This window comes from Chelonia mydas, chromosome 15 (assembly GCF_015237465.2).
Source record: "Chelonia mydas isolate rCheMyd1 chromosome 15, rCheMyd1.pri.v2, whole genome shotgun sequence".
Lineage (NCBI taxonomy): Eukaryota > Metazoa > Chordata > Testudines > Cheloniidae > Chelonia > Chelonia mydas.
The window spans coordinates 880,355-900,710 of record NC_057856.1 but is presented as its reverse complement, the minus strand read 5'-3'; the positions used below and the strand labels follow the sequence as shown (position 1 = coordinate 900,710).

General features: G+C 47.1%; 1 protein-coding gene across 10 annotated transcripts in view; it reads right to left on the bottom strand.

Moving 5' to 3' along the window:
* The window catches only part of LOC102938571 (acyl-CoA dehydrogenase family member 11), a 48,329-nt gene that overhangs the window by 13,128 nt on the left and 14,845 nt on the right, over positions 1 to 20,356 (bottom strand). For 3 of the 10 annotated variants that reach the window (XM_037878731.2, XM_037878730.2, XM_043529935.1), the window contains 7 exons: positions 18,314 to 18,413; positions 16,866 to 17,006; positions 14,503 to 14,595; positions 13,467 to 13,574; positions 7,688 to 7,859; positions 7,317 to 7,383; positions 3,850 to 6,988 (listed from right to left, as the gene is read on the bottom strand). In XM_037878731.2, the coding sequence (XP_037734659.1) occupies positions 6,862 to 6,988; positions 7,317 to 7,383; positions 7,688 to 7,859; positions 13,467 to 13,574; positions 14,503 to 14,595; positions 16,866 to 17,006; positions 18,314 to 18,413 (808 nt within the window). In that variant the 3' untranslated portion in view covers positions 3,850 to 6,861. Of the gene's footprint in view, positions 1 to 3,849; positions 7,860 to 11,200; positions 11,283 to 13,431; positions 13,575 to 14,502; positions 14,596 to 16,865; positions 17,007 to 18,313; positions 18,414 to 20,356 lie in introns of those variants that run through there. The other 7 variants (XM_043529932.1, XR_006286084.1, XM_043529934.1 and 4 more) reach the window with 7 other exon arrangements.

Below are 20,356 nucleotides of genomic sequence, written 5' to 3'. Positions count from 1 at the left end.
CTCTCCTGTCACATACCCAACGTCATATACAAGAAAAAAGAACTCAACTCAATGCATTCAGCCAGCAAACTGGACTGAAAATCAACCGCAATAAGACAAAAAGAAAAGGAGGGCTTGTGGCACCTTAGAGACTAACCAATTTATTTGAGCATAAGCTTTCCAATGAAGTGAGCTGTAGCTCACGAAAGCTTATGCTCAAATAAATTGGTTAGTCTCTAAGGTGCCACAAGCCCTCCTTTTCTTTTTGCAGATACAGACTAACACGGCTGCTAATCTGAAACCCGCAATAAGACAGATATCATCACCTTTAATATTGCCTCACAATCACCGGTACGGATAGAGGATTATGTTCTCACCAATGTAGAAACATTCACATACTTGGGCAGCACCATCAGCGAGGATGGTGGAACAAGCCAGGACATCTGGAACAAAATCAATAAAGCCAGAAACACCTCCGGGAGCTTAAATACACGCTGGAGATCATCAAAATACTACGCCAAAACCAAACTTCAGATTTATCAGAGCTGCGGACTTTCAACACTACTTTAGAGTGTAGAATGCTGGGGAATGAGAAAGTATGATATGTCCAAACTGTCTTCATTCCATACAACCTGCCTCAGAAAATCCTCCATATCTTTTGGCCCAGAACAATCTCAAACAAAGATCTATTGACACGGTTCAGCCAAGAGGATCTGAGCACCATCAAACAACATGGTGAAGAGCTGTGGAAGCCAAGCTGAAAAACCTAGGGGCACAGCTGAGGAACCATTGAAAGACTTGCCAGAAACAGACAGGAGTGGAGGAGCTTCATCACTGCCCTAAACGCCAGAGGTGTAATAGGAACATGATGATAATGATGATGATGTACAGGAACTGCTGCAACCACTGCTATATGAAATTCAGTTTCTGGAGCGTTTGGTTCACATTCAGGATCCAGAGCAAGATTTACATTGTCTCCAATGTTATCTTTAGCTAGATTCCATTGATTGATGTGACCCAGCAGGGGATGTTTGTCAGTGCTGCTTAGTGAGTTATTTTTGGAAAAGATGAATTATAACCCTGAGTCTCAACATTTGTCTGGATAACTGTACAGTGTACAAACATCCCATTAGGGAGAGGTAAAGAATGATCTCCATCCTTTCATTTTATGCTCGCAGTACAGGCTCCGGGGCTGAGAGATTGTTGCTTTTGGGGTTTTAAGGTCAGCACACCCTCTGGACTTTCAAATTTTTGAAATGCTGCTCAAATTTTATCTTACTATTTAAGAAATATGTTTTTTTACCTAATTCCCAGGGTTATATTATTAAATTAATTGTCTTGCAGTGGTCATAGGTGATGCATTTGATTATACATTTGGAGTGGAATTTTTATTTAAATAGCATCTGAAATCTGATCAGTTGCTTTAAGAACATTACGTATTTTAACACATGCAAATCTGAGACCCGAGAGCGACTTAGCGGCAGTATAAATTGTTAGAGCATACGGATTACTTGTTTGTAACACCATTTATTCTGCTGTCACCTCCAAGTGACTATTTAGATATTAATAAATTTGTCATTTACATACACAGTGACAATTGTACAGTCCCTTGTGTTTTGTAACTCAGTGTATATGCAGGGCTTAAACTTTTATTTATTTATGTTTAAAAATCCCTCTCCTCCCTCACCCCCAACCCTGCCACACGAAAAAAAGAAAAGGAAAAGAAGGCCAAAGCTCCCAGTTAACATGGATTGTCAAAGCCCTGCACTCCAGGAGACTGGCCCCCTAGCAAGCATCAGGATCTTGGTGGTCTGTTAACCACCTCTGTAAAGAACTCCTAGAACACTAGAAGTTAAATGTGGGTCATTTTATATTGGATCTGGCACACAGAGTACAGGGTGAGCTGTGCTTTAGCCCCCTTAGAGTCCTTCCCAAGCACACCTCTCTGGTGACGGGTTTCAGAACTTTCACCCCGCTCTGCATGGCACCATGTGGGCAGAGCTACACGGAGGTCAGAGGTGTGACTGCAGCACGGGTAGCCATACCTGAGCCAGCCTGACTCTAGCTAACCGGGGTAGCAGTAGCAGCCCAGGGTTCAGCACGTGCAGACTGTCCAAGGCCTGGTCGACCCTGGGGGTCGATCTAAGCTACGCAACTTCAGCCACGTGAACAACGGAGCTGAAGTCGAGGTATGTAGACCTACTCGCCGCGGTGTCTTCACTACGCTGAGTCGACGGCTGCCGCTGCCCCGTCAACTCTGCCTGCGCCTCTCGCGGGGGTGGGGTACAGGAGTCGACGGGTGAGCGCACGGGGGTCGATTTATTGCGTCTAGACTAGATGCGCTAAATCGACCTCCGCTGGAGCGATCGCTGCCCGCCCATCCGGCGGGTCGTGTGGACACACCCCACGGGCGTACCCAGGATCCTGACTGCGCTTGTACAGCCTATGCTGCCTCAGCTTCGCCGATGCTAGTCCCCGAGCTGCCGAGACACGAGGCAGCTCAGGTACGGCCGACGTCTGCCCCAATCACACACCCCTGCTCGCAGTGTAGACGTGCCTCACGAGTGGGTGTGGGCGTCAGCCCCTCTGGCTACAACTGTAGCACAACCGTCCCTTCTGTTTGGCATATGCGAGCCTCTAGGAGCCTGTGACAACAGCTGGCTGAAGTGACTGAAAAACGGGTTCTTCAAAACAGTATTATCTGTTCGGCCAAAGGCAGATAGCAAGCAGAGAAAAGGTAAAATAACAAAAGACCTAAATGTCTGGGTCTTACCTAAATTTATTCTTTTTTCTTAGCCCAGACACCCCTTCTCCTGGCCTGGGACAGACAGCCCGACAGCCCCTGCAGCGTTCTCTGTGTGTCTCCCTGCTCCCCATCCCCCTTCCTCTCTAAGACAAGGTTCTTAACTGTTTACGGTCCTTCTTGAGGTCTAGGCTGTGGCCTTGGCAAAACAACTGTATGAATTTGCTGGTGCCCAGAAAAGATCTTCCCAATAAATAAACTAACCCGTGTTACCTTAACTCCCTTGAAGGTGTTTACCCCAGATGTCTGATCTCCACCATTCTTTCATTTCCTGTTGGCTACTTATAACAACCCCTTTCATTTGACTCTGTGTAGTCAGACAGAATATCAAGCAGATAAACTGCAGTACATATATTCATACAAAATAATACAGCTATTTCCCTTGTTTTCCACAGTAACGACACTTACGTGTCTGCTTTGATGGTGTTTTACTGATTTTTAACCTAAAACTGGAAACCTTATGTCCTGTGTACTGCAGTACCATTAAGGCACATGTGCAAGGGAAATGAATGAGCTCTAATGAGGGCAAAGATTATTTTCCTTTACCAGTAGGAAGCATCTTTCTCATTCTGGGAGCCTGGAGCAAGATTCATATTGAAGTAACTTGTCTCATCCCACAGTAGCTTTTTATGCAGTCGCTTTTGTAGAGTAGCTTCCTGGAACTAGACTGACATTAGTGTTGGTGCCCTTCTGAGGCTTTGAATAACTCAGCAACAAGTGACTATCACAGAAGGCATAGAACCCTCCTGGCTACAGTTTGTTGTTACCTATGTCATTGTCGAAGGAATAGCATGTCTTTGGTAACAATAGTTAACTGTATTTAGCGGTACAGTCACTGGGCTGGGTAAGGCAATGAGCATACTGCATGTCACTGTAATTTTTGGGTGGGGGGAAAAGGCTATCGTAGTGGCAGTGTATTTATGATTCCTTCCCCACATCTGCCCTCTTTATAAGTTGAAGTTCAGTTCAACAGGGAGTTCCACTTACCTGGTATGGAGAGGGGACCTGCTCTGTCTCATTTAAATGTTGAGCACTAGATGTACTTTAAAAAGACAAATGCATGTGTCTTTAACTTTTTCCCAATTCCTTTATTGCAGAATAGCCAAATCACTCAACCATCTTGTTCAAAGAAATGGTTTCACATTTTAAGTTGCTTGCACTGATTATAAAAAAAATTACAACTGAAATGTAAGATCTAAGCAATTTTATCAGCTACCTTATGTATTTGATCTCACCGAAGATGGATTTTTTAATAGCATATAGAGATAAGTTTGGCTCAGTACTGTACCTTAACAATTCAACTTCTAATACACTAAGCCCTGGTCTACACTACAGAGGCAGCTTACGTCGACCCAACTCTGTAATCTACTAAGCTACAATGTAGCTTGCACCGATGTAACTCGCCCACTACAGCGACTTAATAATTCCACTTTCACAAGAGGCGTAGCGCTTAAATCAATGTAGTTTGACCGGTGCCCCCCAAAAGGCTTTATGGAAATATACTTATGAATGTATATATGACATAACTAGAATATGTTTTATGCTACATATGCCATGTAACATATCTCTGTAAAGGTTATGATCTGCTGAATCTATTAATCCTATTTGTATGCAGGTATCATTTTTGTGTTCGAAGTTATGAATATTGGGTGTGTCCTGGCTTGATTTTTAAGTAGCCTTTGTAAAGCATTTGGTCAGCTTCTTGAGAAAGGTATGTGCAAATTAAGTGCCCAATCAAGAAGCACTTAAGGGACAATGGATCTTGGAATGCTCCAATCCACATAAGAAGTCTACTTGAGGATGTTCAAGATAGCATGTGATCCATGGCTGCTACCTGTAAGTTCTAAGTCATGCATAGACATGTGACTGGCCCATGTGACTCCACAACTCCATTTTGGAGCTGGATTCTACACAGGGGGAGGGAGGGGTGTCCACTTAGAGGAGAAAGTCTATTAAAACCCCTGGGAGACCCCTCCATTTTGTCTTCAGCTGGCTCAAGAGAGAGCCTCTCCACCCCCAAGGATACCTGAGAGAAACTGGAAAAAAGGACAGTAACTTCAGGGGGCGTGAGTGATTGCTGGACCCAGACTAGAAGGAGACTAGTCTGTAAAAGGACGCTTACTGGAATTGGTGAGGTTTTATCTGTATTCAGTTTTCTAGACATAGACTTGCATGTTCTATTTTATTTTGCTTTGTAATTCACTTTGTTCTGTCAGTTACTACTTGGAACCACTTAAATCCTACTTTCTGTATTTAATAAAATCACTTTTTACTTATTAATTAACCCAGAGTATGTATTAATACCCGGGGGGGGGGGGGGGCAAACAGCTGTGCATATCTCTCTATCAGTGTTATAGAGGGCGAACAATTTATGAGTTTACCCTGTATAAGCTTTATAAGCAGATTTATTTGGGGTTTGGACCTCATTGGGAGTTGGGCATCTGAGTGTTAAAGACAGGAACATTTCTTAAGCTGCTTTCAGTTAAGTCTGCAGCTTTGGGGCACATGGTTCAGACCCTGGGTCTGTGTTGGAGCAGACTGGCTTGTCTGGCTCAGCAAGACAGGGTGCTGGAGTCCCAACCTGGCAGGGAAAGCAGGAGCAGAAGTAGTCTTGGCACATTAGGTGGTAGTCCCAAGGGGGTTTCTGTGATCCAACCCGTCACATAGTTAGGTTGACGCAGTGACATTGTAGACACTGCGTTGCTTACATTGACTGTTACTGCCTGTCAGGAACTGTCCCACAGTGTCCCACACTGGCAGTTAAATTGGTGCAAGCACTCCAGGTGAGGATGTGCACTGCCGACACAAGGAGCGTCATGTGGACATGTAAAACAGACACAATTACTGCGGTGGCTGTACGTCGACATAACTTAGGTCAACTTAATTTTGTAGAGTAGACTTACCCGAAGGTACTTCTCTGCATGAGGCTGTCTTGTGACATGCATGTCTCAATAGCATCAAGTTTCTATTTAACAATTCCTTGTGTACACTTCCTCACTAATAAAATGTAACCATTTCTTTCAGACCTATCCACAGGGTGACTGGAACTCTGCCAAGCACCCTCCTATAACCATGCTGACCGATATCTGTCTCTTTTTGGCATTGCCTGAGAAAGAGGATCTCATCTTTCCTCATCTGGCCAGATGCTCAAACCATTATGTCTACTCCAGACTCAGCTTCCTCAGAGGTCAGTGTCCTATTTTCCAAGGCCCCCAACAAGAGGCATTCCCAGCTTAAAGTCTCCATGTTATCTTAAATCCAATTATCTTAAGTTAAAGCAAAAATTATTTGTAACAAGGAAGAAATTAAAGAGGAAATCACAAGCACAGCTAGCCGAAATACTACACAATGGTTAGCTAGCTTGGCTCTAGGTTCAGTTACAGGATAATATAAAGTTTTCATCTTAATATATGATATGGTCCTTTGTCCTACCCAGCTGCAATCAGGACCTATTACAAAGGACCATATCATATATTAAGATGAAAATTGCTGAGTTGAGAAACCTAGTTACATCACAGTGTAGATGGGACTTATGTTCTCAAGTTATGCTACAGCCTTGGAGCCAGATTCGTGTGGCTAAAGTGGCCAGTGGAGAATGCCTTTGTGGAGGGGAACTCTTCACTGACACAAAGCTGCTAGAGGCAGCATTGCAGATGTAGGGTGTTGGCTCAGAGAGAGGGGGTGGGGAAGTCGTGTTGCAAAGCTAAAATCCCATTTTATAAACTTTTGCGACTTCTGTGTTTGAGACCTTCAGATGTAGCTTTGGTTTTTTTCTTTGTCTCAGTGTTGAAAAGAATACTCATTAGCACTTCAGAGTCTGCTTATTAAATTCATGATCTGCATTTGACCACCAGGTGTTTGCCTAAAACATTCTAAGCACGTTTCTTTTCAACTCCTCCTGAAAGAGACTATCGGTGATACTCAGATGGTCATAGTCAATTTGTTTAGCATAACCCTAAATATTAAGCATACTATAAGCAAATGCAATTTGTACTGGATGCCCCAGGCACTGGCCAGGATTGTAATCCAATTTCTCTTCCAAAGTGAGGCACGGTTTTTCTCAGTTAGCTTCAGTGAAGTCATAGCTTTCCTTTCAAAACTGGGCTTCTCTCATAAACCAAGGAGGTATCCCGGGAAGCTGCCTCAGCATCATAACAGCCAGCTTTTTCTTCTGAGTCTACTGGGCAAAGATCCTGTTTGCACCACCTGAGTAGGGGATGCAAATAACTTTTAACCAAAGCCATTGTACAGACAATACCTGTTGCAACCTAGCCCCTAGTAGTGTTACAATCTCTAGAAAGGCATGCTGTGGACAGACAATTCCCAGGAACATCATGGAGTGGATTGATCAGATTTCACTGATACCACAGCAGGACTGTTACTTGTCTCCATCAGCAGCGGATGTTGAGCTCTGGGTCTGTCTCCGTACAAGGGGTGACTGACTACTAGAAAGGGATCGGATCACATTAGCCTGCTGAATATACCTAGGGGATCTACTTGGAAGAAAGGGGCTGGAGAAAGGGGTTCTCCTTACCTCTGAGCTGCGTAGGTGTCTGTGGAGGAGGCGTCAGGCCCGGCTGCGTGTTCGAGTAAGAGAGCCCCTACAAAAAGTACACATCAGGTATAAATGTTTCCAGACTCCCATCCCAATAGCAAAGTGTAATGGAAGGGTCAGGTGTTCCTTACTCCAGCACAGCATCTTGCTGGTTCATACCTGAATCTGCTTCTGCTCGAAAAGGAGGCAGTAACCAGCATTCTTTACACCACCACTGTTCAACAACATTTGAAAACCAATCTCCTCCAGCTGAAACCTACCCCAGCATCCGTGAAACTGAACATCCCAGGACTAATTCAGAGTCATTTTGGAGTCTCTGCAGGGGATTGTTTGTCAGTTCTCTCCATTACCTGTGTAGATCCTTGCCAGAGTGTAGGCAAAGTCTCTTGCTGCTAGCTCCATTGCAGCTGCCCCCTTGGAGCCAACTCTTTGAGTGAACTGGCCAAGCCTGTTGAGAGCATCCTGAAGTAGCTGCACAGAAGATTCCAGTTCTGAAATGCTGGAAGCCAGCTCCAGCTTCCCCTGCAAAGAAAGGAGTTACAGGAAAAGTTATCGAGTGCCTCCTGTAGGGAAACATAGCTGCTGAAATCCTAATGAAAGAGATCAAACCACTGCAATTCTCGCTGAGGCTGCCACAGGGAAGCTAATACCACGCCAGCCAACATTGACAGAACGCTGCTCAGCTGCACTCAGGAGAACATTGTTTGAAGGAAACTTGCAGCATTAGTTTAATAACTGAAAAACACGGTGAGCCAGATCCACCATGCTGGCATTCCAGCAAGATGTGGAGACCAACTCATGTACACGCTACCCTGTAATTACATATCTGTATCAGGCAGAAATTATACATGCCGATCACCACTGCATTTGATCTGTTTTACATCCAAATATTTCCACTTTCATGAAGATGTTAGAGCTGTGTTCAGAGTGTGACTGCAGCTACAGCTCCCCTTGAGCTAAAAGGCAGGTTTGAAGAATCCATCCCTTACGAGTCACATATATGTGGGAAAGCCCAAAGCAGCTGGCCTGTGCTCAACTCCCTGAGCATGGACGGCAGAGCTCTGGTTTTTCCAAGGGACTTTGCTGGCTCCTCTGATTAAGCTGATATTTCCCCAGTGGCCTAGCTGTATTGTGGAAATCATGACGGAAGGTCAGCGGTGAGAGCCTAATACCACTCTACACTGGCTTCCTGTTAATAATACAGTGTGCTCATTGCTGCCTAGGTGTGTGAGATCGAGTGTAGCCTTTAATCTGGGTTTCCCATGCTCTCGCATGGTGAGCTCTCAGAAGGGCTCTTGATTCACGTTACAAGTATTTGTATCCAATATATAAATGTCATTAGAACATCACTACGCCATATTACTGATACTGAGTTTCGATCTGCATTTCCATTGTCATTGGGTTGAAAAACTTGCAGTGTGTGTGTGTGAAATCCCGGCCTCTTTGAAGTCAATGGGTGATTTGATACGGACCTTAGTGAAGCCAGGATTTCACACTGGGTCTCGGCCCAAGCGTCTGGGGTGCTATGTTTTACAGAACTGTACATCTTTACCCCAGTAGTTCTGCAATTTGTGCTTTTCTGCTGTAGTACAATATGACCGAAGGGTTACAATGGTTAGATATGCAAAGAGGAGCCGGTATTTTAGAGTAGCATTTTGTAGAAGCAAAAACAACGAGGAGTCCTTGTGGCACCTTAGAGCCTAACAAATTTATTTGGGCATAAGTGTTCATGGGCTAGAACCCACTTCATCAGATGCATGGACTGGAAAATACAGTAGCATATACATAGTACATGAAAAGATGGGAGTTGCCTTACCAAGTGGGGGGTCAGTCTAACAAGACGATTCAATTAACCGTAGAATACCAAGGGAGGAAAAATCACTTTTGTAGTGGTAATGAGGGTGGCCCATTTCAAACAGTTGACAAGAAGGTGTGAGTAACAGTAGGGGGAAATTAGTATGGGGAAATTAGTTTTTGTAATGACCCATCCACTCCCAGTCTTTATTCAGGCCTAATTTGATGGTGTCCAGTTTGCAAATTAATTCCAGTTCTGCAGTTTCACATTGGAATCTGTTTTTGAAGTTTTTTTGTTGAAGAATTGCCACTTTTAAGTCTGTTATTGAGTGACCAGGGAGATTGAAGTGTTCTCCTACTGGTGAGCTGTAGCTCACGAAAGCTTATGCTCAAATAAATTGGTTAGTCTCTAAGGTGCCACAAGTACTCCTTTTCTTTTTGGTTTTTGAATGTTATAATTCCTGATGTCAGATTTATGTCCATTTATTCTTTTGCGTAAAGACTGTCTGGTTTGGCCAAAGTACATGGCCGAGGGACATTTCTGGCACATGATGGAATATATCACTGCGGGAAGGGATGTGCTGACCGCCGCTTCCTGCAGCTCCCATTGGCCAGGAATGGCAAACTGTGGCCACTTGGAGCTGCGGGGGGCCGTGCCTGCGGACGGTCAACATAAACAAAATATCTCGCAGCCCGCCAGTGGATTACCCTGATGGTTGCCAACCCCTCGCCTAAACTGTCATGCTGTTTTGTGTTTAAAGGGACCCAGGTACTGTAGATCCAAAATCTGATCAGCTTCAAAGCATGGTTCTGGTCAGAAAAGTCACAGATTGTATTCTATATGTGTTCTGCATCAAATCCTTTCATCTCTAATTTGCTAATTTTTTACAGGTGATATTTTTATTCTAACTGCCAGCAGTATAAGTTCAACGTACAGGAAAATCAAACTGTGTTTTTTCCACTTCTTCTGTTATAAGGAGAAAAAAAATTCTAGAATGAGAACTCAGCCAGCAGCTTCAGTGATTATGTCAACGGCAGAAACAACTCCAGCTTTGCTTTCCTCCCTGCCTACCTGTTCTAAATCCATAAGAGTATAACTGACAGGAGGGCAGCATCAACAGGGCCATTTTTACCGTCACTTTTCTGACTGATGTAGTCAAGCAGGGAATGACCTTTAGAAACGAAGTATTTCTGAATCCATCATAAAACTGTTTAAGCTGCCACTCTTTTTGCTACAGCTCACTTCATTGGATGCATTCAGTGGAAAATACAGTGGGGAGATTTTATATACACAGAAAACATGAAACAATGGGTGTTACCATACACACTGTAATGAGAGTGATCAGGTAAGGTGAGCTATTACCAGAAGGAGAGAAAAAAAATCCACAGTGGCCAGGATGGTGTTTTCAGGAAGATCACCGACGGATTGTAGTTTCCTCAGGAAGTCAGTGGTGTCTCTAAGATAGCTGGAAGTGCTGGTAGCATAGGGCCTGAGGAGGGAGTCTACATAGCCAGACAATCCTGCTGTCAGGGTGCCAATGCCTGAGATGATGGGGCATCGAGGATTTCCAGGTTTATGGATCTTGGGTAGCAGATAGAATGCCCCTGGTCGGAGTTCTAGGGGTATGTCTGTGCGGATTTGTTCTTGTGCTTTTTCAGGGAGTTTCTTGAGCAGATGGTATAGTTTCTTCAGATTGAGAGAGCCAGAAGAGTACCCAGAGTTACCTACTACAGGACAGGCCCAACAAAGAAAATAACAGAACGCCACTAGCCGTCACCTTCAGCCCCCAACAAAAACCTCTCCAACACATCATCAAGGATCTACAACCTATCCTGAAGGATGACGCATCACTCTCACAGATCTTGGGAGACAGGCCAGTCCTTGCTTACAGACAGCCCCCCAACCTGAAGCAAATACTCACCAGCAACCACACACCATACAACAAAAACTCTAACCCAGGAACCTATCCTTGCAAGAAAGCCCATTGCCAACTGTGTCCAGATGTCTATTCAGGGGACACCATCATAGGGCCTAATCACATCAGCCACACTATCAGAGGCTCGTTTACCTGCGCATCTATCAAGGTGATATATGCCATCATGTGCCAGCAATGCCCCTCTGCCATGTACATTGGTCAAACTGGACAGTCTCTACGTAAAAGAATAAATGGACACAAATCAGACGTCAAGAATTATAACGTTCAAAAACCAGTTGGAGAACACTTCAATCTCTCTGGTCACTCGATTACAGACCTAAAAGTGGCAATTCGTCAACAAAAAAACTTCAGAAACAGACTCCAATGAGAGACTGCTGAATTGGAATTAATTTGCAAACTGGATGCAATTAATTTAGGCTTGAATAAAGACTGGGAGTGGATGTGTCATTACACAAAGTAAAACTATTTCCCCTTGTTTATTTTCCCTCCTACTGTTCTTGTCAACTGCTGGAAATGGCCCACCTTGATTATCACTACAAAAGGTTCCCCCTGCCCGCCCGCTCTCCTGCTGGTAATAGCTCACCTTTCCTGATCACTCTTGTTACAGTCTGTATGGTAACACCCATTGTTTCATGTTTTCTGTGTATATAAAATCTCCCCACTGTATTTTCCACTGAAGGCATCCGATGAAGTGAGCTGTAGCTCACGAAAGCTTATGCTCTAATAAATTTGTTAGTCTCTAAGGTGCCCGAAGTACTCCTTTTCTTTTTACGGCTACAGACTAACATGGCTGCTACTCTGATTCCCAGCAATATTCCTTCCTCCAGAGATGCCACTCGCAGTGGATTCCAACTCCTATAGACAACTACATGAGGGATGGAGCTAAACCAAATGGTACCGGCTAGTAAGAGAGGCAGTAAAAATAGGGAACAAGACTCGTGCCTAGAATGGTAACAATCCATTACTTTTATGGAGGGCTAAACTATCTCCCTGAAAGGCGGGTGTCACATGCTGGCTGGCCCTTTAACAGACGTCTTCAGCCTTGCCTGTGAGGTAGAAGTTATCGCCCAGCTGATTCTGATCTGGGAACTTCATTACAACTAGTGACCCCTGCTGTGAAAAGGTCAGAGTGGACTGCAGAGGAAGGAGCTCCCTCTCCCTGGGAAGGCCCTGGGGAAGGCAGGCTGAAGTGACAGTCTGGAAGTAGGGAGGTCCCTAGCAGAAGTTGCCGGGGTCCCCAGGAAGGGAGGCAGTGTGGAATCCTGCTGAGAAGCAGCACCTGCAGGGGAAGCACTGTGGGAGGGGAGGCTGTGCTCTGCTGAAGAAGTGCACAGGGCCCCGGAGCAGGGAACTGCAGCAGAGCCCAGGAGGGGCAGAAGAATCTTTGTTTGGATGTTTATTGGAATTTTCACTTGGACTTTCATTACCTTGGAAGGGGACTGACCCTAAGAGGTGACCTGGTTGGAGGGCTAGGCCATGGAAGATGAAGACAGAAACAGGCCATCACAGGCCAAAGTGGTAGTCCACAGGTGGCATGAAAGGTGAAGATTCCTGCAGCCCCACAGTCTGATGCCAGGGAGTGGTATGACAGTGAGTGGAAACAGTGGGTAATATAAAGACAACCCAAAATAAACCCAATTTCTAGAGGCCAGGAGAGTTGGGGCACTGGCAGCTCAGAAACAGGTTGTGTAACACCCATATGTCAAACCAGGCTAGAAGTCCAGTCTATGCAATAGTGCTTGGTACCTGGATGCAGAGAAGACCTGCTGTCTCCTGACTAGACAGATCTGAGCTTGGAAGCCCCAAGTGGAATAAGCCTCGACAGGCCCAGCTGGCTGCAGCATGGAGAGATGCAATAAGACAGCCATTTAGCCATGCTTTGCTTGGTGTCACTCAAACCTACTGGAATAGTGTCAAATGAAATGCAAAGCTGGGTGGGCTTTTTAAGGGCTTCAGTCCACTCCAGAGAAAGCTTAGGGGCATTTTTCACATTGTTTGTTGAGGCTCTTCTGTGGGATGGCTATGCAGGCATGGGGAATGTTGACAGGAGAATTGGTTCAGTAAGTCAAACCTTTTTCACCACCTACAGCTCAAGGATGCAACGGATAAAGTAGTGCACGGTTGTTGAAACCAAGAGCCTTAATTGGAGAGCTGTCAAATCCCCCCAGGGTCTTCCCCTTCCCAAATCACAGCCATAAGAAAGGAACATGGGATGCCAGGCGGCAGCAGCCTCAGCACTGAGTGAGAGTCGGGGAGATGCCTGGTTGGATGCTATCAACTCAGCACTCTGAAGCCAGTGGTGTTCCCGGCAGGTCTTGCTGTAGGAGCAAGAAGCCAAGAATGAGGGTCCAGGGAGGTGGTACCTCTGGATGATCAATGTTGCTTCGAGTGAACACACCTGCACTCCAGAGCAGAATGCAGCTAGCACCTGGCCTTGGCTTTTGGTGAGAGAGCGCAGCACGTCAAGTGAGAGGATATTTGTCGTTCCCTCCCAGATGGTCAGCACCTGTGAAGGGGGAGGGACAGGCAGGAAAAGCAGCCGTTATCTGGATTTCTTACCAATGACAGGAGCTCTCAGACTGGTCTCCTCCACACATCCCATAGGGACCGAAGGGTAGAGCTGCCAGGCATGGAGTCAGGGGAGTGGATGAGCAAGGAGAAGTGGAACTGCTGAGCCAGAAAGAGCAGATGTGCGGGGCTGGGGGGGAGAGAACAAGCCAGAGCTTCACAGTGCTTGCAGAACACGAGGTTAAAGGCTGGGGAAGGAGGACGGGGCTAAAGGCTGGTGGCTAGGCAGATGCAGTGCTGTGAGAGTGGAAGGGAGGGAGAGAAGAGAGCTGTGAGGAGCAGATGAGGCTGAGGTTGAATGGGGTATGGGAGGGTGGCATGGCAAAGCCCAAAGAGGAGACGCAGAAGAGGGAATGAACTGTGAAGGGAGGTGAGGAGGGCTTGTAGGGGAGGTGAGAGGGGGAGGGCAAGTTTATGGGAGCAGCCCGGGGGGGAGGGGGTGTGAAGCAGGAGGGGTCGGTTCTCTAAGGGAGGGGTGAACCCATACGAGTGGAAGTCAGTATGTGGCCGACAGCTCAATAGCGCCCCTGAGCAGAAGTCAATCACGAGTGACAGGACAGGGAATGGCCCATCAGGCGAGAAGAACAATGACAGACTGGTCTGTTTTATCACAGTGTTAGAGCTCTGTGGTGATGTGGGGTCCAACAGCAAGGCTGAGGGGAGCCCGACAGGGGCTGGCAAATGGGCAGAGAAGAGCCATGACATTAGGCAGGTAGTGAAGGCCTAGCTGCATGAGCATATACATTTGGAAATCTGTCTTTGGCAGAGAGCCAGACAGTGGTGCAGCGCTGCAGAGGGAATGCCTGAGGGGCACCAAGTGAGGAGCTATGGAGAAGAACTGTCATGCTTTGTTCGTGTTTTCTTACCTGGGCATCTCGAAGTGCAACTGGCAAGCCTGTGTCCTCCATGTAGCCCTGCCCTCCAAAACACTCCAGTCCCTCAGAAATAACAGCAATTGCCTGCAGAACAGAAAGTACAAGACTCCAGGATTTGAACTACAAGATCCAAATGACCCAGAAGGAGAAATTGCTCATGCTGTCCTCCATGCTAATTACCACGTTGCATCCAAACAGTTTTGGGTGCTGATCCTGCGGGGAAGGGGTTAAATGGGTTATACTGACTCAGTGAGGCAGGTGACTCGTTACCCTACATGGACATAAAGGGATTTGGAGGGACTCTCTGGGGAGAGGATCTAGGCCGCAGTGGTTCTCAATCAGGGCTTTGTGTGCCCCCGGGGGGAAACATCAACTCATCTAGATATTTGCCTAGTTTTACAACAGGCTACATAAAAAGCACTAGCATTGTCAGTACAAACTAAAATTTCCTACAGTTACTTGTTTATACTGCTCTATATACTATACACTGAAATGTAAGTACAATATTTATATTCCCATTGATTTTATAATTATGGTAAAAATGAAAAAGTAAATTTTCAGTAATAGTGTGGCTGTGACGCTTTTGTATTTTATGTCTGATTTTGTAAACAAGTAGTTTTTAAGTGAGGTGAAACTTGGGGTATGCAAGACAAATCAGACCCTTGAAAGAAACCCTCTGCAGAAAAGGACCTAGGGGTTACAGTGGACGAGAAGCTGGATATGAGTCAACAGTGTGCCCTTGTTGCCAAGAAGGCCAATGGCATTTTGGGATGTATAAGTAGGGGCATTGCCAGCAGATCGAGGGACGTGATTGTTCCCCTCTATTCGACATTGGTGAGGCCTCATCTGGAGTACTGTGTCCAGTTTTGGGCCCCACACTACAAGAAGGATGTGGAAAAATTGGAAAGCGTCCAGCGGAGGGCAACAAAAATGATTAGGGGTCTGGAACACATGAGTTATGAGGAGAGGCTGAGGGAACTGGGATTGTTTAGTCTGCAGAAGAGAAGAATGAGGGGGGATTTGATAGCTGCTTTCAACTACCTGAAAGGGGGTTCCAAAGAGGATGGATCTAGACTGTTCTCAGTGGTAGCGGATAACAGAACAAGGAGTAATGGTCTCAAGTTGCAGTGGGGGAGGTTTAGGTTGGATATTAGGAAAAACTTTTTCACTAGGAGGGTGGTGAAGCACTGGAATGTGTTACCTAGGCAGGTGATGGAATCTCCTTCCTTAGAGGTTTTTAAGGTCAGGCTTGACAAAGCCCTGGCTGGGATGATTTAGTTGGGGATTGGTCCTGCTTTGAGCAGGGGGTTGGACTAGATGACCTCCTGAGGTCCCTTCCAACCCTGATATTCTATGATTCTATGAAGGGGGACAATGGTCGGGAAAGGTTGAGAGCCACTGATCTAGGGTGTAGGCTGAGCAGTCAGACCTGGGGAGTAGGCTTGATAGGATTCTCATAAGATCTTATTGAGGGTTTCTGTGTTAATAAAGCCAAACCCCTGGGAGGAGACAAGTTTGGGTTTTACATGGTACATGAAATGATCTGTGTGTAGAGCAGGTTGGGAAAGGCACCTACTCAAAGGGCCACTTGGTCAAAATCTTGAAGTTCAGCAGCTTATAGTGTCAACAGTGTGAGGTCAGCAAGTTGCCCTGAGAAGCAGACAGTAATCCCCATGCTCCATTAATAAATAATACAAAAAATAGTGCCTGGAAGTAAAGAAATTTGTTTCAAGACAAACACAATTACCTTCCTCCCTCCTTCCCTGCCTGGATAAGTGGATCCATTCAAATTTCTGCACACATTTAGAGAGAGAGAGAAATAGCGGGAGAGACCTCTAGAGTTAAGGTTGAAACTGAACTTCTACACAAACCCAAGCCCCTTCTTCAATTGCTCATAACTGCAAGAAACAAATTCCTCTGGGGAATGAATTGTCTTTGCTTGGTCTCTGCCCAAAGGAGAATTCTCTTTTTTAATTTTAGCAAAATCTTTTCAGCCAGGTGTACACACACTTTAAAAAAAACCCACACCACTGTTCCATCTGTTCTGATCAGAAATGTGACGTGCCTCATTCACCAATCACTGACTGAAACATGCCTCTCCCCTGCCCTATAGCTGACCTCCACTCCCCCCAGCAGAGCAGCTAATTAACTCACCTGCTCTAAATGGCAGTAATCATTTTATTGTTCTGCTAGCCTTGCAGAAGCAGGTTTTCCTCTTTCTACCCCAAGCGCTGGACACTGAATTGCGGCTGCAATTTGTATTCTCCCTGTAACTCATTCCTCCGTCCAGGCCGGGGTCAGTGACATGCTGCACAGAGCCCATCCCAGGCTGATCGAATGTGGCCACCCAATACCTGTTTCCCAGTGTAGAGCTTAGCGACTGGTGTCAGCAGCCTGAGAAGATGCAGGTCCTGCTCACTGGCCATCTTGGTCTCCTCTAATCCCAGCAGCCTGGCTATCTCCATGAGCATGAGAAAGGCCCCTCGAGTTTCCACCTACAGGGAAAAGGGAAGCAGGGAGCAATCATGTGCAATCCCTATGGGCACAGGCATGCATCGACCACAACTGACCTTGTACCAGGAGAATTACCCTGAATCACTACCAAGCCCCTGAAAGAGAAACTTGTCCCATCACGGCGACAAGCATTTGAATGATGTTACGTTGCTCGGGGCAAGAAGGGAACAGAAGGTTTGGTTGGGTTTGGGGAAGTGAGCAGGGCCATACGTTGCTGCATGTTGTTTTTTGGTGATTTGCCATAACAAACAATATTTTCTCCTCTAATGTCTGTAAAGCAGAGAAGGACCAAGCGGCTAAATCCAGACCCAGGTTTGAAACCCCTTCCACAGCTCGACTGAGCCATCAGAGCCAGAGTGCAGGTTCGCACCCAGCTCGCTTCCAGATCCTCAGTCCTGTTTGTCTGTGTATTGTTATTATTTATTTTTATTACAGCAGGGCCTAGAGCTCCTGAGCAGGATCAGGGCCCCATTGTGCCAGGTGCTGCACAGAGTGGGAGGCACCCACCCTCTGAAGTGCTTACAGTCCCCATAGAGTTTAAATAATACAGCACCATGTACTGCACCAGGGATCCCACAAATTGCTCAGGGACCATTTTGGACATGGCTGAAACCCACTCGGGGGTGCTCTGTCCACCTCTGCTGGTGGCTGGGTCTCCTGTCAAAGTTCATGAGCCAGCTATGGCCTTGGCTAATGGAGCTGAGCCTCTTAGCTCAGGCCGCTGAGGCTCATGCTTTGAGATCCAGAGGTCCCAGGCTCCATTACGTGCCCTAAGGCAAGGTATAGCCTGCACTGAGGTTACATGGGCATCCATGCACTTCTGTGAGGAACAGCGCTGCACCTGCCTGCTGCCTGCGTAAATCCAGGCTCCTGTAGAGAGGCTGGATTCCTGCTCAGCTCAAACCCTGCTGGAGTACGTGTTACATCCCTGTCTAATATGCCATGGATCGATATTAGCCAGTTCTGGCAGCCCTTAGGCCTAAGCAGGTTTGAGTAGGGTGACCAGATATCCCGATTTTATAGGGACAGTCCCGATTTTGTGGTCTTTTTCTTATATAGGCTCCTATTACACACCCCCCCCCCCCCCCGTCCCGATTTTTCATACTTGCTGTCTGGTCACCCTAGCTTTGAGAGCAGCAGTAACAAAACTCCACAGAGCTCTGAGCAGTCTGGTTATGAACACCAGTGGCAGGCTGGCCTTGCTGATTAACAGCTCCCCGCAGCACTGGTGAACCTTTGCCTTGTGTATGAGTGAGTGGTGAGCCAGATGAGCGCGAGGAAGCCTTACCTCCAGCCGGGCCACGGTCTGCATGTGCAAGGGATGGTCCTTGATGAGCTTCCCAAAGACGACCCGCTTGCTGGCATACTCTCTGGCCAGGTTAATCATCCTAGGGACAAAAGGGCAGTCAGGCAAGGAGGGTTAGTGGCTGCAGCCTTTACATTCCCATATATATTAAACGCATTTCCTAACTTCCCCTTTGAGCCATTCACAGCTTGGGGATGCAGAATAACCCCGCCATGGCAGATGGAAGTGACACTGTATTGTCAGCCTAGGAGACAGCTAACCCGCAGCAGTGCTCACTTTTCCCCATCACCCCAGCAAACCTCTTCCCGCTCACCCGCCTGTTGTCAAGTGCTGAAGGCTGGAATGCTGTTGCCTTGGTAATACTGTTTAGGCTGCTCAGTGCATCTGTCCTTGGACTAGCAGCTAATGCAGCCTGCTAATTGAGCAGACCTCGATGTCACTTATAAAGAGAGGCTTGCGGTGACAGAGGCACTCGGCCTGGCGTATTGCCCTCAAGTTGCAGTCCTAGCACCCTGGCTCCATGGTTACAGGAATGCTAACACCAGTATGAAGTGAGCTGTAGCTCACGAAAGCTCATGCTCAAATAAACTGGTTAGTCTCTAAGGTGCCCCAAGTCCCCCTGTTCTCTTTGCGGATACAGACGGACACGGCTGCTGCTCGGAAATGTGGCAAGGAGTGGCTCAGTCAACAGCAAGAGTCTCTGCTGTCCCCTAGGCCACACGAAGGGCTCAGGCGAGGGACCCTGGCATTTACAGCCTGAGACAAACAACTCACCTACCACCCTGCCAGTTTCATGACATGTTTGTTACCTCCCCTTGTGCCTGATATCTCAGACACAACATCCCTATTCATTGTTCTGTTAAACCATCGGCGCTTGTGCAAGATTGGGGTGTATCCGTACTAGCCTTCTGAAAGGTATTTGCGTAAATATTTAGTGTGTTATTCTTTTGCCAAGGCCAGGCCTACTTTGGTTTACAGCCTTCGGTTCAGGCCTCAAGTCTGGCACTAGGCGCAGCGCTCCAGGCTCTCTCTCTGTTACACCGCCTAGCTCCCAGTTATTATTCGTGATCATGTTTAGGGCGGTATTGCCAAAGGCCCAGCTACGAAGGGGGGCCCCTTGTGCTAGGCGCTGTCCTGAGTCGTGGACAGTCCCTGCCCTGAACTGCGTCCAGTCTCAGTAGACCAGACAGACGTGGGCTGGGGGGAGGCAGAACACGTCAGTGGCACATGGCGTGTTAGTGCCGTGAAAGGGAGGGGGCAGGGCAGGGGAAGGAGAGTAAGAAGTAGGCATGGAGTGCCGCTACGGGGAAGAGATGGTGAGGGAGGGGAAGAGGAGGGCTGGAGCAAACAACCAATCAGCACCAAGCAGAGAAAGTCAGTAAAGGTCCTACAGAGTTAACTGGAATGTGCAGAGGTGCCTGCCGTGGCGGCTTCTGCCCATGCCCACTGGAGTCTCTGGCTGGCTGTCTTCTCCCCAAGGCCACATGGCAGGGGTGGGGGGAGGCACCGCCTGGGTCCTAGCACAAAGTTTCTCTGTAGGATGTTTCTGGCCCCCAGTCCTGCCCCAGTGGATGCTTTGGGAGGGTCTAACATGGCTCTGCCATGTCGGTCTCAATGCCAGCTCAGGCAAGAATTGCCCATGTGATGCTGGCATGATCCTCAAGGAGGACGAACGAAGGGCTTGAGTTCAGTTACTGCTGCAACCATCCCTCAGGTCCCTGGGGAGTTTGTCATGGTCTTTCCCTCTACCCCTGCTAGTTCACACCTTCCCACTACCTCCTGAGCTCCTACCCTGAGTGGATGCTGACGCGCCTCCCCCATCCCACTCAGAGGGGCAGCAGCGACAAACCCTTCTCTTGCACTCCCTGGCTGCCCCAGCAACACCACTAGGAGAAACAGCCAGTCCCTGAGCCACTGCTGGCTCCCCACACCCGCATACACATGCCACATTCGTCCCTGGTGCTGCTGCGCTCCTCCCTTCCCAGCCTCACCCCTGAGCTCGTGGTGACAGCAGCATCTTCTCTC